Source organism: Hyla sarda, chromosome 6, assembly GCF_029499605.1.
Source record: "Hyla sarda isolate aHylSar1 chromosome 6, aHylSar1.hap1, whole genome shotgun sequence".
Taxonomy (NCBI): domain Eukaryota; kingdom Metazoa; phylum Chordata; class Amphibia; order Anura; family Hylidae; genus Hyla; species Hyla sarda.
In genome coordinates this window covers 248543577-248564514 of record NC_079194.1, presented here as the reverse complement: position 1 = coordinate 248564514, position 20938 = coordinate 248543577, and the positions used below count along the sequence as shown (strand labels likewise).

Below are 20938 nucleotides of genomic sequence, written 5' to 3'. Positions count from 1 at the left end.
AGGATATACTGGGGAGATGTAATTAATTGCATATTGATGTATTTCTTGATTCTTATTAATGAAAGATTACATTTGGGATGTACATTCGGTTGGTAATACAGCATAATTCTGCAAACCCAAATTGTGACAACTACAGAAATATCAGGAACAAATCTGTCACATGTGACTCACAGACAGTACGGAGGTTCCAATACACACTAGATTATCAATAAACTGATCTGGAATTGATGGATTTGGCCAACTTTGAGACACACAATTGAATTTCTGTGCAGAAGTATGCAGTGTAATTCTGCACAGAGATTTAATGGGTTTCAATGGGATTCTGCTGCACTGTTCATGGAAACCTCTGGTGCGGAAATTCTAATTCCGGTGTTCCCAGAAAGAATACACATGTCTATTCTTTCTGCAGACTGCACATGAAAAGGCATTGCTGTCTATGACAGCACATTTCTGTGCGGTACAAGCACGCTCATGTTCTACCAGCACTTTGCTGTCAGGGGAATGTCCTCACAGAGATTTTCCTTGTGGGCATTCCCCTGTGTGAATGTAGCCTTTGTGTACAATGTTTTCTTTATGCATAAACTAATTTTAACCAGTATCAAAATGCAAAAATAAAATAATCACAAGTCTGGTTACAGAAGGTCTCCTTCTCACATACTTTGCATGAGAGGTGCTTACATTTAGCTTTATACTTGCAGAAAGAAACATAATCTAGTCTACAGGAGTCTAGTTGTAATTCATACAATACCTGTGAAAGGGTATATTGGCATTCTCCAGTAAAAATGTAGCGTTTTCCATCAAAAGTGATATAATGTCCATCACCATAAATAGTACACGTAGCTAAACAAGTACTGTTTGTACATTTCCACTTTCTTTTCTCACAGACACTGAAAGACATGAATAAGATATCCTCAATAGAATGTTATGTATTTATTTATTTATTTTAATTTAATTAAACCTCTAATGGCCATGCTATTTTTTGTTTTTTCCTTTCTTGCCTTCCAAGAGCCATTTATTTTTTATTTTTTTTCCACAGAGCCATTAGGGCTTGTTTTTGCAGGGTTAAATATTCTTTCTGGAGATACCCTTCACCTTTACCATAAATTATAATACAAAACAAGAAAATAAAATGTATTTGTGAAACATTTGTAAATTGGGAGGTTTCATTTTTACTCTATTCACGTAACATTAAACTGACATGTTAACTTTTTTGTTCATGTCAGTACAAGTTCAGCAATATTCAACTCGTGTAGTTAGTTTTTATTATTTTTACTACTTATTAACCCCTTAAGGACTCAGCCCATTTTGGCCTTAAAGGGGTACTCCGCCCCTAGACATCTTATCCCCTATCCAAAGGATAGGGGATAAGATGTCAGATGGCCGCGGTCCCGCTGCTGGGGACCCCGGGGATCCCCACTGCGGCACTGCGCTATCATTACAGCACAGAGCGAGTTCGCTCTGTGCGTAATGACGGGTGATACAGGGGACGGAGTAGCATGACGTCATGGCTCCGCCCCTCGTGACATCACGGCCCGTCCCTTTAATGTAAGTCTATGGGAGGGGCGTGATGACTGCCACGCCCCCTCCCATAGACTTGTATTGAAAGGGGCGGGTCATGATGTCACGAGGGGCGGAGCCATGACGTAACGATGTTCCGGCCCCTGTATTGTATTATTTCCTTTTATTTTAACACTTTAATAGTCCCCATAGGAGACTATTTATAGCAATCATTCGATTGCTAATACTGTTTAGTGCTATGCATAGGGCATAGCACAGATCAGTGTTTTCGGTCATCTTCTGCTCTGGTCTGCTCGATCTCAGACCAGAGCAGAAGACCAGTGGATGGCAGCGAAGGCAGGTGAGGGGACCTCCGTCCGCCATTCTGGATGATCGGATCTCCGTGGCATCCAGAACTATGATCTCGGTATCTGAGGGGTTAATGGCGGACATCCGCGTGATCGTGGATGTCGGCCATTACCGGCGGGTCCCTGGCTGCTATCAGCAGCCGGGACCCACCACGCATGACCCAAGCATTGCTCCGATGCTCGCGGTAATGTATAGGACGTAAATGTACATCCTGGTACATTAAGTACCACCGCACCAGGATGTACATTTACGTCCTGCATCAAGTTTGAAATTTAAACTGAAGATTTTGGGTAGCTAGTGCTACCATAACAAAAAAAAATGTATTTCCAGACCCAGGCCCAGCAGCATCAGTAAACCATATATCGCCTGAATGACAAAGCCTGGAGTTTGCTGAAGCATGTGGAGACCATACAGTGTCTGAATGGCACAGCCTGGAGTTGGCATAAGCATGAGTAGACACCAGGGCTTCACAATCCCTAAGAAAAAAATATGAAGTTTGAAATTGAAACTGAAGATTTTGGGTTGCTAGTGCTACCATAAAAACATTTTTATTCCCAGGCCCAGCACCATCAGTAAACCATATATTGCCTGAATGACATAGCCTGGAATTGGCTGAAGCATGAGTAGACACCATGGCTTCACAATCCCCAAGAAAAAACAGACAAAGTTTGAAATTTAAACTGAAGATTTTGGGTAGCTAGTGCTACCATAACAAAATGTTTATTCCCAGACCATGGCCCAGCAGCATCAGTAAACCATATATTGCCTGAATGACAAAGTCTGGCATTGGCTGAAGCATGAGGAGACCATATAGTGTCTGAATGGCACAGTCTGGAGTTGGCAGCAGCATGAGTAGACACCAGCGCTTCCAAATCACTGAGAAAAAAAGACAACGTTTGAAATTTAAACTGAAGATTTTGGGTAGCTAGTGCTACCATAACAAACATTTTATTCCCAGACCCAGGCCCAGCAGCATCAGTAAATCATATATTGCGTGAATGACAAAGCCTGGAGTTGGCTGAAGCCTGAGGAGACCATATAATGTCTGAATGGCACAGCCTGGAGTTGGCAGCAGCATGAGTAGACACCAGGGCTTCACAATCCCTAAGAAAAAACAGATGAAGTTTGAAATTTAAACCGAAGATTTTGGGTAGCTAGTGCTACCATAACAACATTTTTATTCCCAGACCAAGGCCCAGCAGCATCAGTAAACCATATATTGCCTGAATGACAAAGCCTGGAGTTGGCTGAAGCATGAAGAGACACCAGGGCTTCACAATCCCTAAGAAAAAAAGACACATTTAGAAATTTAAATTGAAGATTTAGGGTAGCTAGTGCTACCATATAAAAGAATTTAGGCCCAGACCCAGGCCCAGCAGCATCAGTAAACCATATATTGGCTGAATGACACAGCCTGCAGTCTGCTGAAGCATGAGGAGACCATAAAATGTCTGAATGGCGCAGCCTGGAGTTGGCAGAAGCATAAGGAGACCATTGAAATTCATGATTTTTACATCTAAATTTAAGATTTTTAAATTGAAATTGAGGGTTTTGAGATTGAACTTTTAATTCCCAAGTTTTAGTGTCCCGGGCCCCGGCATGTGGGTACAAAGGACCAAATCTAACAAGGAGTCACATGTCACATGGCAGCAGAATGACAGAGCCTGGAGGTGGCATCAGTAGGAGGAGACCATTTAGTGGCTGAATGACACAGCCTGGAGTTGGCTGAAGCATGAGAAGAGACCATATAGTTGCTGAATGATACAGCCTGGAGGTGGCATCAGTATGAGAAGACCATCTAGTGGCGTAATGACTACCTGGAATTTGTAGCAGCATGGGGAGACCATATGTGTCTGAATGGCACAGACTGGAGTTGGTGACAGATGAGGAGACAATAGGGCCTCACAATCTCTAAGAATAAAAGATGCATTTTGAAATTTCCATTGAAGATGTATGGTACCTAGTGCTACCATAAACATATATAGGTAATGTACTAGGCCCAGCAGCATCACTAAACCATGAAGTTGCTGAATGACACCGACTGGAGCTGGCTGAAGCATCAGTAATCCATATATTGGATGAATGGCACAGCCTGGAGTTGGCTGAAGCATGAAAAGAGACCATATAGTGGCTGAATGAGACAGCCTGGAGGTGGCAGCAGCATCAGGAGTCCTGAAAGTGATCCAGTGACAGAGTGGTGCAGTGGGTGGCAATACCAGTATCCAGTGACAAAGGTGGGTAAAAAAAAAAAGGCCTGATGCAGAGGAATATTTGTAACTGGGGAGTAGGGCTTAAATCAGTTTGGCACTATCCATATTTGTGAAGTGTTGGTGTGGCACCATGGTCAATCTACTCTTATGCATCAGGCATTGGTGGGTGGAAATCCTGGCTGATCCATGCTTGATTCATCTTCACAAAGGTCAGTCTCTCCACATTTTTCATGGACATACCCCAGTTCTCCATGGGGTGAGTTCTCCTTGGAGTGACTATGGCCCCCTCCGCACTAAACACCCACTCTGATGGCACACTACTGGCCAGGCTGGACAAGTTTTCCAGGGCAAACTCTGCTAGTTGAGACCACAAATCAAGTTTGGCTGCCCAGAAATCCAGCGGATCTTCAAGGTGTGTTAGCATGGACATGTCAAGATATGCACGCACCTGCTGGTTCAGGTCCTGCTCCAGGTCTACCTGCTGCTGATGAGTTTCTTCACTATGTGGGTGAAGAATGCTACTCATCAGCAACTGTAGACTCAGGCTGCTGCTGATGGAGCTGGTACTGCGCCTGCCACCCCACCCCTCCCCAGCAGCCATGGCAGTGGAAGGTGAGCCCAGAAGGCCCCCCGACTCAGACCTGCGAGAGGATGGGCGATGGTGCCGATAAGAATCAGCCAACTGACTACATAGGATGCCTCCGTAGTAGGTCATTTTGTCCTCCCTCTCAGTGGATGTAAAAAAGGCCCCTATTTTGTGCTGATAGCGAGGGTCCAATAAGTTGGAGATCCAGAAGTCATCCTGCTGCCGAATGGTGACAATTCGGCTGTCACTACGCAAGCAGGTGAGGATGCATCGTGTCATTTGTGCAAGTTACTCGGAGGGACTCCCTGCCTCCATCTACACTGCATACTGCCACGGTGTGTCTGGGTCCTCTGTCTCGCCTTCCCCATAACCCTCTAGCTCCTCTGGATGTTCCTGCTCCTCCTCTCCTGTCAGATTACTAGAAAAAAAAGCCCATTTGCCGAAATCTAAACTGTGCTCCACTGTGCCCCTCCCCCTCCTCCAGTTAAGCCCCCACAGGGCTCATGTGGCCGTGAGATGTAGGAACCATGTCTCAGGTGCCCTGACCACCCATTGTTTCCAACACGCGTTGTAAGAAATGAACCAGTGGAATGACATCGTTCATCCTGTAATCCTGGTGACTTACTAATAATATGGCTTTCTCAAAGGGCCTGAGCAAACGGCAGGTGTCACGTGTTAGCTGCCACTTGTTCATATTGAAGTTGCAAAGCAGAGTACCCCTATCCGCTTGGATTATCAAGAAATCGGTGATGGCTTTTCTCTGTTCGTACAGTCGGTCCAACATATGGAGGGTGGAATTCCAAAGTGTGGCAACATCACAAATCAGACTATGTTGGGGGATAATGTTCTGACGCTGCAGCTTAAGGAGGGTGTGCTTTGCTGTGTACAAGTGGCTGAAGTGCATGCAAAGTTTCCTTCTTATTGTTAGGATGTCTTGCAAATGGGGGGAACACTTCAGGAACTGCTTCACAACCAAATTGAACACGTGTGCTATGCAGGGCGCATGGCTCAGCCTTCTCAGTCGCAGCGCATGCAAGATGTTCTTTTCGTCATCAGTCACCATGGTTCCCATTTCCAGTTTTCATGGAGTAAGCCATGCTCAGATTTCTTTACGAATTACTTTTAGCAGTTCCTCCCCTGTGTGACTCTTTTCGCCAAGGCAAACCATGTGAAGAACAGTGTGACACCGCTGTGCCCTGCACACATGGTATGCTGAAGGGCCACTGAGACTTGTCTGGGCAGTGGAGGCTGAGGACACGGTGGAGGATGAGGAGGCAGAGTGGCACACTGTCACAGGACGGACGGGCTGAGAGCGTGGAGGAGGAAGCGGCGTGACCTGTCCACGTTGGGGTTGTGGCTGTGCAGGAACCATATTCACCCAGTGTGCCGTAAAGGACATGTATTGTCCCAGACTGGTGCTGCCATGCACTTTGGTACACACCGACAGGCTCAAGGACTGGACCATCTTCTCTTCCACAAAATTGTGCAGGGAAGGTACTGCTTTCTTCGCAAAGAAATGATGGCTTAGCACTCTCCACCTCGGCTCGGCACAAGCCATCAGTTCTCTGAAAGGTGCAGAATTCACCACTTGAAAAGGGAGGGACTGCAGCACCAGCAACTTGGACAGGAGAAAATTCAGCTTCTGCGCCGTTGGATGAGTGGGCACATCCTGTGTACAAGTGGCTGAAGTGCATGCAAAGTTTCCTTCTTATTGTTAGGATGTCTTGCAAATGGGGGGAACACTTCAGGAACTGCTTCACAACCAAATTGAACACGTGTGCTATGCAGGGCGCATGGCTCAGCCTTCTCAGTCGCAGCGCATGCAAGATGTTCTTTTCGTCATCAGTCACCATGGTTCCCATTTCCAGTTTTCATGGAGTAAGCCATGCTCAGATTTCTTTACGAATTACTTTTAGCAGTTCCTCCCCTGTGTGACTCTTTTCGCCAAGGCAAACCATGTGAAGAACAGTGTGACACCGCTGTGCCCTGCACACATGGTATGCTGAAGGGCCACTGAGACTTGTCTGGGCAGTGGAGGCTGAGGACACGGTGGAGGATGAGGAGGCAGAGTGGCACACTGTCACAGGACGGACGGGCTGAGAGCGTGGAGGAGGAAGCGGCGTGACCTGTCCACGTTGGGGTTGTGGCTGTGCAGGAACCATATTCACCCAGTGTGCCGTAAAGGACATGTATTGTCCCAGACTGGTGCTGCCATGCACTTTGGTACACACCGACAGGCTCAAGGACTGGACCATCTTCTCTTCCACAAAATTGTGCAGGGAAGGTACTGCTTTCTTCGCAAAGAAATGATGGCTTAGCACTCTCCACCTCGGCTCGGCACAAGCCATCAGTTCTCTGAAAGGTGCAGAATTCACCACTTGAAAAGGGAGGGACTGCAGCACCAGCAACTTGGACAGGAGAAAATTCAGCTTCTGCGCCGTTGGATGAGTGGGCACATCCTGTTGTCTCTTGGACATGGCTTCACCGATGGATTGTTGGCGGAATGGCTGACAAAAAGTAGGAGGAGCAGGAGCATCTGGAGCAACAGAAAGAGGGTATGACACTGCGTGATGCAGCAGGTTGGACCACTACATCGGAGCAACGGTTCTCCCAGGCCTCTTTATGGTGGTGAAGCACATGTTGACACAGGGCCGTGGTGCCATCAATGGGACCCTCGCCACGCTTCACCTTCTGCCAACATATCTTGCATGTGGCAATGTAAACCTCCTCCGGATGCTTGATAAAAAAAAAACTGCCACACCGCCGAGTAGCTGATTTTCCCACCAACAGTCTGCACTACTTGACTGCTACTGCCGCCGTCTCCAGGAACCCCTGTTCCACTACCTCCCGGGAAGGTAGGCTGCCGCGAAGCAGGTGGTCTCTCCCGGGCACGTTTGGCTCAAGAATTTCCACTTCTTCCACCACACTGACTGCTAACCTTGTTACCACCTTGCTGGCTCAGCTGCTGCCTCACGGGCAACCACCTTAAACCCTTTTCTCCTGATGATGATGAAGCACCTTCTGCACCCGGCTCCCAATTGCAATCGGCTTCATCATCATCATCATCATCAAGTGTCTGTACGTCACTGATGTCCTCCTCAGGTTCACTGGCAACACCGCCTCCCACGTCACTCTCCTCATCACTACTTGCCGGCCTAGCGGAAAAAGCGGGGGATGTCTCCTCCACTTCTTGGCTGGGCAGTAGCTGCTAACTGTCCTCTAGTAGATCATCCTCAGTGAATAGTGGAGCCAAACCCACAGCATAAGATACTTCTGTAGGAGAGGGAACAGCATAGGACAGAGGCAATGGAAGGACAGGGACTGCTCTCGGGCCATGCCAACTGAAGGTTGTGTCTGAGGAACCCACCGACTGTTGACTGGGGGTATCAGATGTCCCTTGTGATGAAGTGGATGACCGTGTTAACCAATCGACAACGGCAGATGGGTTGCTGGTCGAGACACGACCGCTAGCTGACAACGGGAGCTCAGGACTCGCAGGACGCTGCGAATCCTGCTGCCACTCGCCCCTAGTCTGCTGCGACCTCTGCCTGAAGGATTAAGGCCTCTGCCACTCCTCTGAGCACGTCCTGGCACTTCTCTGCCTGACAAACTTAGTGCGTATATGAGGGGAGTACAACACACTTCACTATGCTTAAAACAGTATTTGTATAGAACAGCAGCAGGTGTGCACTTTTGGCTGGTCTTTCACAGTATCTAGGCCCTTGACAGATTTACAGGTACAAAAAAGTACACTACTTAGATGTAGGTATGTGGTATGCACTGATGAGGGCAGAAAAATGCTCTACAGTACACTTAAAAAGTAGCAGAACAAAAGAAAAGAACAGAGGCCGCACTCGCCAATCAGGTATTTATTTCGGTCCAGCAGTCATTGCAGTGGCAATAGGCAGGGGAGCGGGGTGGAGGACGGGGAAGACCGGAACAAGTTGTTTCGTGTGGCTGAGCGCACTTCCTCTAGCCGGAATGATGTCTCTCAGTGCCGCCCTCCTATTCATAGGGGTGGAGCCAAACAGTCGCCTAGTAACCTGGCAAGCAACTCGGTCAGGTGATTGTGTATACAGTCACATGACCAACATGTGATGACAACACAGAAAAACATAAATGAAAAAACAGACAATGACAGTTACAATGAGGAGGTAACAATAATAATAGAACAACAACGGAAAATTACAAAAATTAACCAAACTCATTCCGCTCGTTCAGACCGGCATTACCAGTAGCATTGAGTCGTACTATCCAACGGGCTTCTCGCTCCAGGAGGAGTTTAGCCCGGTCTCCTCCATTTCTGAGGGGTGGGATTCTTTCTAGGCCTAGAAATTTAAGACCGCTATGGCTACCATCATATGCTTGGTTCATGTGGGCAATAAACCTGGGGGCTCCAAGGCCGGTCCAGATAGAGGGAACATGCTCCCGGAACCGCACCTGGAGCTGCCTAATGGTCTTGTCCACATAGAATCTGCCACAAGGGCAGACCAAGGCGTACACTACAAATGTGGATCTGCAAGTGATTAGTTCATTGATTTGGTGGCACCATCCTCCTAGTGATAAGGCATTACCTGTGTGCATGTGTACAAGGGTAATTGCCTTTTAGGGGGTTTCAGGTTAACTAACTTCTGTCTGAGTGATGATGGTCAATAGTTTACGGTAGCTTCTTCAATTTTTCTCCTATCGTGATGTTTTTTCTGAAGGGGAATAGGGGAGGATGTTGAACCAGATCATGGAGGTCAGGATCAGATTCCAAAATGAACCAACTGCAGTGTATAGCGCTGGCCACCTGCTGTTTCATATTGGAATTTGCCAGGGAGAAGCAAAAACGTTCTGGGGACGCGTCACATTTTTTTTTTTTGCAATTTAGGAGGACAGATCTATCCATGCCCCTAACTCATTGCAGACTAGTCTCAATGATGTTCTCTGGGTAGCCTAGCAAACAGGCGTTTCTTAAGATCCTGAGCTTGACTGTAAAAGAAATTGTCTATGCTGTTGATCCTGCGAAGGCGGAGTATGGAATGCTTTTCTTAACGTGTAGGGGGTGAGAACTCTTAAAATGCAATAATGCATTTCTAGTAGTAGGTTTACAAAAACCTTCGGTAGTAAGGGTGTCCCCCAATATTTTGAGCTTAACGTCTAGAAAGTCAAGTTCATGACCCCCAAACACTGCAGTGAAAAGCATATTCTCAGTGTTTGTCTGATTAAGGTACTCAACAAAGCGAAAAAAACTCATCCTCAGAGGAGTCCCAGACAACCAGTATGTTATCGACATAACGGAGAAAGGTCTTAATGTGTGTGCAGAAGGGGTTAGTGGGAGAGAAGACGTATTTACGTTCAAAGATGGCGAGGAACAAATTGGCATAAGTGCAGGAGACTGGCGTGCCCATTGCTGTGCAGGTCTCCTGCCTGAACCAGTCCTCACCGTCTTTGAACTCGTTACGGGTCAAAAAGAAATGTAAAGCCTCACAGACAAAAGAGACAAACTGGTCTGTCTTGTCTGTTTCAGACAAGAACTCGCGGATAGTCTGTACACCAGCATCGTGGGGGATGTGGGTGTATAGGCTCTCGACGTCCACCGACGTGAGTCATTATGTCTCGCACCAGTGGAAGTCCTTAAGTGCCGTCAAGAGGGCTCCTGTGTCCTTGATGTAGGTGGGAGTGGACGGTAACAGTGGTTTCAATAACCATTCTAGATACTGCGAAAGGTATTCGGTCCCCGCCACAATCGGGCGTCCAGGGGGTTGGCTCTGTGACTTATGCACCTTCTGTAGTACCATCTAGGATGGCGATGGGCACTGGGAAGGAGTCTTTCAGCAGGTTTTCTTAGAAATTACTAATTTCTCCCAGCTGGTTTGGAGAAAGTTGATCTAGGGTTTTTGCAGTTGGATTACTTGGGAGGCGTCTATAAGTGGTGGTGTCACTTAGCAAACTGTGTTTTTCAGAGTCATAAGCTGTAGTGGTCATTACCACGGTGCTGCCACCCTTATCAGCCTTGACAACTTTTAAATCCGGTCTGGACGCCAACCACTTAAGGGACCTTTCTTCACCTGGGGTGAGGTTTCCATTCTGTTGGGGGTAAAGTAAAGCCTTTAGATCCCTAGGCACTACTCGGACAAAAAAGTCAATAGGACTTCCTGCCAGAGTGAGAGGGGAAAACTTAGACTGATTGCCACCCTTATAGCACCGTGGTAATGACCACTACAGCTTATGACTCTGAAAAACATTGTTTGCTAAGTTACACCACCACTTATAGAACCCTCCCAAGTAATCCAACTACAAAAACCCTATATCAACTTAGGACCTTTCTCCGAACCAGCTGGGAGAAAGGAGTCATTTCTAAGAAAACCGCTGAAAGACTCCTCCCCAGTGCCCCTCTTCATCCTAGATGGTACTATCTACCGAAGGTGCATAAGTCGCAGAGCCGACCCCCTGGACGCCCGATTGTTGCGGGGATCGGCTCTGCGACCGAATACCTTTCGCAGTATCTAGAATGGTTATTGAAACCACTGTTACCCTCCAACCCCACCTACATCAAGGACACAGGAGCCCTCTTGACGGCACTTAAGGACGTCCACTGGCACGAGACATACCGACTCGCATTGGTGGACGAGAGCCTATACACTGGCATCTCCCACGATGCAGGTGTTCAGGCTATCTACGAGTTCTTGTCTGAAACAGACAAGACAGACAAGTTTGTCTCTTTTGTCTGGGAGGCCTTACATTTCATTTTGACCCAAAACGAGTTCAAAGATGGCGAGAACTAGTACAGGACACGAGGGTCTCCTGCACTTATGCCAATTTATTCCTTGCCATCTTTGAACGTAAATACGTCTTCTCTCCCACTAAACCCTTCTGCACACACATTAAGACCTTTCTCCGATATGTCGATGACATACTGGTAGTCTGGGACTCCTCTGAGGACGAGTTTTTTCGCTTTGTTGAGTACCTTAATCAGACCAACACCGAGAATATGCTTTTCACCGCAGTGTTTGGGGGTCATGAACTCAACTTTCTAGACGTTGAGCTCAAAATAGTCGGGGACACTTCCGTAAGGTTTTCGCAAACCTACTGCTAGAAATGCATTATTGCATTTTAAGAGTTCTCGCCCCCTACACGTTAAGAAAAGCATTCCATACTCCCAATTCCTCCGCAGGATCAACAGCATAGACAAGATCTTTTACAGTCAAGCTCATGACATTAGGAAACGTCTATTGGCTAGGCAATACCCAGAGAACATCATTGAGATCATGGATAGATCCGTCCTCCTAAATTGCAAGAAAAAATGTGAGACGTCCCCAAAACGTTTTTTGCTTCTCCCTGGCAAATTCCGATATGAACCAGCAGGTGGCCAGCGCTATACGCCGCAGTTAGTTCATTTTGGAATCTGGTCCTGACCTCCATGATCTGGTTCAACATCCTCCCCTAGTCACCTTCAGAAAAAAACTTCACGATAGGAGAGAAATTGAAGAAGCTACCATAAACTATTGACCATCATCTCAGACAGAAATTGGTTAACCAGAAACCCTCTAAAAGGCAATTACCCTTGTAGGACTTGTTCACATTGCATACATATGCACACAGGTAATGCCTTAACACCAGGAGGATGGTACCACCAAATCAATGAACTAATCATTTGACGATCCACATTTGTAGTGTATGCCTTGGTCTGCCCTTGTGGCAGATTCTATGTGGGCAAGACCATTAGGCAGCTCCAGGTGCGGTTCCGGGAGCATGTTCGCTCTATCCGGACCTGCCTTGGAGCCCCCCCCCCCCCCAGGTTTATTGCCCACATGAACCAAGCACATGATGTTAGCCATAGTGGTCTTAAATTTCTAGGCCTTGAAAGAATCCCACCCCTCAGAAATGGAGGAGACTGGGGTAAACTCCACCTGGAGCGAGAAGCCCGTTGAATAGTATGACTTACTGGTAATGCCAGTCTGAACGACCGGAATGAGTTTGGTTCATTTTTGTAATTTTCCGTTGTTATTATTATTGTTGCCTCCTCATTGTAACTGTCATTGTCTGTTTTTTCATTTATGTTTTTCTGTGTTGTCATCACATGTTAGTCATGTGACTGTATACACAGTCACCTGACTGAGTTGCTTGCCAGGTTACTAGGCGACTGTTCGGCGCCACCCCTATGAATAGGAGGGCGGCACCGAGAGACGTCATTCCGGCTAGAGGAAGTGCGCTCAGCCTCACGGAACAACTTGTTCCGCTCTTCACCATCCTCCACCCCGCTCCCCCGCCTGTTGCCACTGCAATGTCTACCGGACCGAAATAAACACCTGATTGGTGAGTGCGGCCTCTGTTCATTTCTTTTTTTCTGCTTCCTTGTGCTTCTCGTTTTGCTATGCACCTCCGTGACAGGCTACTTGGGAGTCCCATCCTGTGTGTCACCCTGCGCTTCAACTGCTGCTTAGTTTCGCATGTGCCAGCGTTTCTTTCCCTTCTGCTTATTGCTTGTACACTTTAAAAAGTATCTAAGTATAACACCAGCCGGTGAGTACTTTTGCCTGGACTTTCACAGTATGTAGGCCCTTGACAGATTAACAGGTACAAAATAGTACATTACTTAGATGTACATATGTGGTATGCACTGATGAGGGCAGAAAAATGCACTACACTATGCCTAAAAACTCTGTATTTTTGAAAAACACCAGCCGGTTACTTTTGTCTGTCCTTTCACAGTATGTAGGCCCTTGACAGATTAACAGGTAAAAAATATTATGCAAAAAAATTGCAAAGACAGATCAGCTCACCCACTGTTCATAGATAGCACACCTATAGCACACATGTTTGGATATACATGATCTGTTTAACGATATATGTATTGTTTTGCCAAACAACATATCAATATCTGGGTCGTATACAGGCCAGGAAGAGGTTAATGGGGCTTTATTGTTGCCGGGTTAATTATGCTCCACCTGGGTGGCCTTACCTGGCTTCTTCCTGGTCCTACACGTCAGTTCCCGTCTGACAGGGCCGGGGATTTTGAACCACAGTGGGTTCTGGGATTGTTCCAATAGATATTTAAACCCCCGTGGGACATGGTGTCAGGGCCATGACTAAGAGCAACTGCTCGAAACGCGTCGGCGTTTACTCCCCATTTTAGAGTGAAATGTCACTTGCCACTTGCTGTGACATCCTTTTTATATTTTATGTGCACGATTAAAAGTTAAGTTTGAAGGATCCTTTTTCACTGGGAGCTGGATTTTTTCCTTTTGAATCTTTCTACAAAATAGTAGTAGTAGTGGATATCCCATTTTAGATGCCCTTGAGCCTGGAACGCTGTAAAATGGAGTTTAATGAAGCGATTTGCGCTATAGAATCACGCCGATATTCACATTATTTTCTAATCGAATAATTCCTGAAATTCGTAACAAATTTGGGTTCGTCAGCTTCGATTCGCTCATCTCTAAACATAACCTTTATTAATTACCAAAGCAATTTACCCCATGAAGTCTTTTTAAAAATACACTACCCTGTCCTTCCGTATCATCAGTAGGGTCAAAACTACCAAATACACCCTGTTCCAAATTATTATGCAAATTCTATTAAAGCGTCACAAAGATTAAATATTTTGTTTTTCTGTTTAACTTATGGATGGCATTGTGTCTCAGGGCTCTTTTCATCACTGAAAACAATCTCGGACACCTGTGATAATTAGATTGCCAGGCGAGCACAATTAAAGGGGGGGTGTTCCACATTATTAAGCAGAGCGCCATTTTCAAGCAATATGGGGAAGAAATAGGATCTCTCTCCTGACGAAAAGAGTGAAATAGTTCAATGCCTTGGACCAGGTAGGAAAACATTAGATATTTCATGAAAACTTAAGCGGGATCATCACACTACTAAATGATTTTGTGGCTGATTCAGAGCACAGATGGGTTTCTGTAGATAAAGACACATAGAGGAAGATTCATGCCAGATCCATGCATCGGATCAAGTGAGCAGCTGCTAAAATACCATTACAGAGCAGCAAACAGATATTTGAATCTGCAGGTGCCTCTGGAGTCCCACAGACATCAAGGTGTAGAGTCCTCCAGAGTCTTGCAATGGCTGCATTGGGCAGAAAAGTTCATGAAGACTAATTTTCAAATAGTCCTGTTCACTGATGAGTGCCATGCAACCCTGGATGGTCCAGATGTATGGAGTTGTGGATGGTTGGTGGATGGCCACCCTGTTCCAACAAGGCTGCGATGTCAGCAAGGTGGTGGTGGAGTCATGTTTTGGGCCAGAATCATGGAAGAGAGCTGGTTGACCCCTTTAGGGTCCCTGAAGGTGTAAAGATGACCTCTGCAAAGTATGCAGTGTTTCTGACTGACCACTTTCTTCCCTGGTACAGAAGGAATAATTATGCTTTAAGTATAAAAACATCTTCATGCATGACAATACACCATCTCCTGCTGCAAAGAATACCTCTGCATCAAAGGCTGCTATGGTGATAAAAGGAGAGAAAGTCATGGTGTTGCTTCCATCCTTCCCTGACCTCAATCCTATTGAAAACCTTTGGAGCATTCTCAAGCAAAGGATCTATGAGGGTGGGAGGCAGTTTACATCCAAACAGAAGCTCTGTGAGGCTATTCTGACATCTTGAAAACAAATTCAAGAAGAAAGTGTCCAAAAACTCACAAGTTCAATGGGTGCAAGACTTGTGAAGCTGCTATCAAATAAGGGGTCCTATGTTAAAATGTAACGTGACCTGTTAAAATGTTTAAAAAGTTAAAATGTTGTTAAAAGTTTGATTGAAATAACTTTTCATTTCAGTAAAAATGCTGCAAACACAACAAATGACAATTTTCAGTTCTTTACAACCTATAAAGTATTTTGAAACTTACTGTACGTAATAATTTGGAACACTGCATTGTACGTTTTTTATGCTTAAAAACAATACTGTTATCATTAGGAGGTTTCTGCAATTAAATTTGAATTGTACTCTTAATAGTTGATAACATGAGAATTATGCTGACTGTTATTTGCATTAATTATTTAGGTAAATTTGGAACAGGGTGTATGTGGGAGGGTCCCACATAGAGTGAATTGCGCTTTCATAATACTGCACTCTACCACACACTTTGTGGTCAATAAACCAAAATAACACAGGTCAGAATGTTGGATTGGACCTCCACCTAAATTGGACCTCCACCCAATTTACATAATCATGATAGCAAACTTTGTTACCCCATGGCCAGACAGATATGTTTCATACAGAAATTAGTTATAAATAACTATGTAATGTAAATAGGCAACTGCCAAAAAGCACTGTGTGTATATATATATATATATATATATATATATATATATATATATGTATAGCACTGTAACCATCACTCCTGGCGAGGCTGTGCATGTTGCTCTCTGATTAGGTAAGAGTTACATTCTTGGATCAACCAATAGTTAGGAGGGGTTATTTCAGTCCTCCTGAGCCTTTCAGTCTTGCTGGTAATTTCCCTTTGCACTTTTGTCTCTGTCTCTGTCCACATGTATCTTTGTTTTAGCTATGGCTTTTGTAGTTTTACTCATTTATGTGCTTTTAGCTTAGTTGGTTTGTAAGTTATCTGTCTGTGCCTCGGTCAGTTATCATGTCTTATTTGTTTTTTGTATTAGTAACTTGTTTCTTATATTTCGGCTTGTGTTCACTACTGTTTTTTGAAATCCTGAATCTTCACCAGTGTTTAGACTTGTTTGTATTTTGCATATTCCTCCTATGGCTAGGTCTGTTCCTTAGCATATCGCTTTGTCCCTAACCTCGAGTCTATTTGTTTTTTATATTTTGTATTCCTCCATTGTTGGAGTTTGGTTTTATGTTAGTATAGTGTGAATTGGTTCTAGTGCATCCCAATCTATATCATGCTCTAACTTTAAGATAACCTCCAAACCCTGCATTCAGGTTTGAGTGTCTGCTCTCTATATACCTGCCACCATGTTTCCCTGATATCTGCTTGTAACTACTTTGCATTATTTAGTATCCTGGTTTCTTGTCTTTGTTAGCTTGTAACCTTTCGTATCCTGACCTGTTTCCCCGACCTTGTATGGTCCTGTTTCTTGTTTTAATTATGTCGCCCCTTTAGCCCGTGGAGGGACTGGCATCCAGTTGAAGAGCCGATATTTAGGGCGACTATGCAAGTAGGCCGGGAAAGGGGATTCTGGAATTAGATCTTCCCTGCCCTATGTAACGCTACATGACAAGCACAACATGGGGTGACTTCACCCTGCAAATAATGATGCAAATATAGCACAAGGAAAGAATAAAAGGGGAATAAACAGTATGAAGTCCCTCTTCTTAGCTTAGAAACAACCAATTTAAAGAGGACTAGGCTTGTTTTTGACTAATGTTTAAAGGGGTACTCCGCTATCCACAGGAACTCCCTGCGATCTCTCCCTGTGATCTCCCCCTCAATTCATATTGCACCTCCTCCCATAGACCTGAATGGAGGGGGTGTGGTCGCCTGTCATCCAACACGGAGCGGAGTTTGCTCCATGCAGTGGATTTCTAGGTGAGATTGCAACTCCAGATGTCTACTGGCAGAGTACCCCATTAAAGCAATGAACTATTGTTTGCCATGTTCACTCAGTTTGGCAACAAATTACAATGCAGCCAGGTTCAGCTGGTGCTGCAAGTCCAACAGAAAGTCCACAATCTGTAAACAGACAGAACACAAAGTGCAGATGTCCCCACTCATAAACATGCATGCTGCACAACTTCCCTACGTTTTCTGAGATACCTATTTGACGGTGTTTAACCTCTTAAGGATGCAGGGCATATGTCTACACTAAAGGGTCCTTTTAACAAGTACAGTTCAACTTGTACATTATCGATAAGCACTGGTATTGGACAGCTTTCTCCTTCTGTAAAAGGACACAAAGTTATTGAACGATTGTCTTCTCCTTCTGGGAACAATAGGATCGGGCAGTTGAAATTTAATATGTCTGATTCTTGTCTACACCTAATTTGCTGTCAGGGGAGAGTCATGTACATTAGACAAGCTTAAAGCGTACCCGTCAGATCCAACAAAAAGTATTACACCCTGTTCCAAATTATTATGCAAATTATATTTTTCTCGTTTACCTAAATAATTGATGTAAATAACAGTCAGCATAATTCCCATGTTATCAACTATTAAGAGTACAATTCAAATTTTATTGCACAAACCTCCTAATGATAACAGTATTTTTTTAAAACTTGTGATGCACTGTTCCAAATTTTTACGCTCAGTAAGAAAACACTTTATAGGTTGTAAAGAACTTAGAATTGTCATTTGTTGTGTTTGCAGCATATTTACTGAAATCAAAAGCTATTTCAATCAAATTTTTTAATAACATTTTAACTTTTTAAATATTTTAACAGTCACGTTACATTGTAACATTTTCTTTCATAGCAGCTTCACAAGTCTTGCATCCATTGAACTTGTAAGTTTTTGAACAGTCTCTGCTTGAATTTGTTAACAAAGATGTCAGAATAGCCTCCCAGAGCTGCTGTTTGAATCTAAACTGCCTCCCACCCTCATAGATCTTTTGCTTGAGGATGCTCCAAAGGTTTTCAATAGGATTGAGGTCAGGGGAGTATGGAGGCCACACCATGACTTTCTCTCCTTTTAACCCCATAGCAGCCATTGATGCAGAAGTATTCTTTGCAGCATGAGATGATGCATTGTCATGTATGAAGATAATTTTATTACGGAAAGCATAGTTCTTCCTTCTGTACCAGGGGAGAAAGTAGCAAGTCAGAAACTCTGCATACTTTGCAGAGGTCATCTTTACACCTTCGGGACCCTAAAAGGGCCAACCAGCTCTCTTCCCATGATTCCGGCCCAAAACATGACTCCACCACCGCCTTGCTGACTTCGCAGCCTTGTTGGAACAGGATGGCCGTCCACCAACAATCCCCAACTCCATCCATCTGGACCATCCAGGGTTGCACGGCACTTATCAGTGAACAGGACTATTTGAAAATTAGTCTGTATGTATTTTTCTGCCCAATGCAGCCGTTTCTGCTTGTGAGCATTGGTTAGTGGTGACTGAATAGAAGGTTTATGCACAGTTGCAAGATTCTGGAGGACTCCTTGATGTCCGTGGTACTCCAGAGGCACCAGTAGCTTTAAATATCTGTTTGCTGATATTTAATGGTATTTTAGCAGCTGCTCTCTTGATCCGATGCATGGATCTGGCAGAAATCATCCTCAATGTGCCTTTATCTGCACAAACCCGTCTGTGCTCTGAATCAACCACAAATCTCTTAATAGTGCGATGATCACGCTTACATTTTCATGAAATATGTCATGTTTTCATACCTTGTCAAAGGCAGTGAACTATTTCACTCTCTTCAGCAGCAGAGAGATCCTTTTTCTTCCCCATATTGCTTGAAAATGGTGCTCTGCCTAATAATGTGGAACACCCCCCTTTAATAGTTTTTCCTTAAATTGGGCTCACCTGGCAATCTAATTATCACTGGTGTCCAAGATTGTTTTCACTGGTCAAAAGAGCCCTGAGACACAATGCCATCTATGAGTTAAACTGAAAAACTAAATATTAGTTTATTGCTAAAACCTAATTGTATTAATGTTATTTTCGGATAATACATTTTATTTGTTTTAAAGGTCAATATAAAATTATTAAACGGTAAATGTTATACACACCAAGTGTTACATCTGACTTGAATAGTCTCTCCTGGGTTATACATGACTCCATTGTGTATGCATGGACAGCTTTCTGCTTCAATGCATCCTCCTCTGCCATCAGATAGAAGCCCAGGTGGACAGATGCAGCCTGGTACACACCTTGTTGAATACTATGGAATCCAAAGAGAACAATCCATAGTACACAGAATAAGCACATGGAAATGGCAATATTATTTGGAAAATGTCGACATTTTTAATGCAATATTGTTAAGAATAGAAAAGTGTCATCATTTTAAACAGATTGATATCATAGAGATGCTGATTTTCTAACATAATTTGTGTCCTCTACTAACATGTATCTTACAGCTGCAATGATGGGATTTAGTCGGTTTGCACTGGTCCCTTGGAACTGGTTGTTAAAATGACAGCCAGTTCCCCAGACCAGAGAGAAAAGCATTCTGCATACTAGTTTACCCACCAGCACCAATGTCCTCCACTCACTCGTACTTAGGTGTCTGTAGAAGTATAGTTAGTAGAAGTTGGTTCATATAATAATAAGAAAATATCAAAATTTATTGAAAATAATTAGCAAAAACAAAAAATAATAAATAATATAATAAAATAATATAAAAAAATATATTTAAAAAATTAAATAAAAAATAATAAATAAATAAATATAAAAAAAACAAAAAATAATATAAAAAATAATAAATAAATAAATGTAAAAATATATATAAAAAATAAAATAATAAAAAATTAATAAAAAAAATAATTCAAAATAAAAAAATAAAATATACATATAAAATAGAAATAGAACATAGAATACAAAAAACAAAAAAACAATATAGAATTAGATAAAATAATAGAAATAGAGCTAGGTTCTGTCTGCTATCGTGTCCTAAAGAAAAGATAGGATATGGCATAACAAACAAGAGAATATTAAATACAGGGGTTATCCAATCCCTTACTCTGCTGGCAGGACCTTTAGTAAATTTGTATTAGTTGTATGCTGCCATAATCATATACGCTCTGTGTGCTAAAGTAATGTGGGGCGCATGCGCCACTCTCCATGATGCGTGTCAGCCTGCGCTCCACAGGGGCGCCGGCTGTCACGGTGGTGGGTCCGCGGCGCATGCTCACGTCCCAGTGGGTGGGATCTCATGCGTGCCACTCTGCGTTCCGGCTGGGCGCAGACTGGCGCGCATTGCACGCAGTAGATATGATGTAGTGCGTGTCACTCTGCGTTCCAGCTGGGCGTAGACTGACCCGCACGGACGCACGGAAGTGACGTGCAAGGCCGGAAGTGGCCTTGGCATGTACAGATCATCAAACATCTCCCATCTGAAAGGTATGGCCAATTGATTACTCAGTATATAAATGTTGTAACTTTTTGATGGCACAACACCCCTGAGGAAGTTGCCATTTAGGTGACGGAACGCGTGGGGTACTTGGTGACCCCGTCCTCCTTCATTGTGGATACCATATTGCCTCACTCCGGTCTGGAACGCTTGCTTCTTGTCCATGCTGCGCAAGTATCGAGATTATAGTATTTCTAATGAATATATATTATAACTTTTACTGTGTATTCTTTATTACTTAATTGAGCAAGTGGACTGGCTGGCTCCAGTACTATGGAGGCTATTCTACAT

At 44.1% G+C, this 20938-nt stretch overlaps 1 protein-coding gene across 6 annotated transcripts in view; it reads right to left on the bottom strand.

Moving 5' to 3' along the window:
* Nucleotides 1–20938, bottom strand: part of LOC130276901 (mucin-5AC-like) — a 442145-nt gene that overhangs the window by 272474 nt on the left and 148733 nt on the right. For all 6 annotated transcript variants that reach the window (XM_056526890.1, XM_056526891.1, XM_056526895.1 and 3 more), the window contains 2 exons: nucleotides 19308–19459; nucleotides 749–887 (listed from right to left, as the gene is read on the bottom strand). In XM_056526890.1, the coding sequence (XP_056382865.1) occupies nucleotides 749–887; nucleotides 19308–19459 (291 nt within the window). The remainder of the gene's footprint in view (nucleotides 1–748; nucleotides 888–19307; nucleotides 19460–20938) is intronic.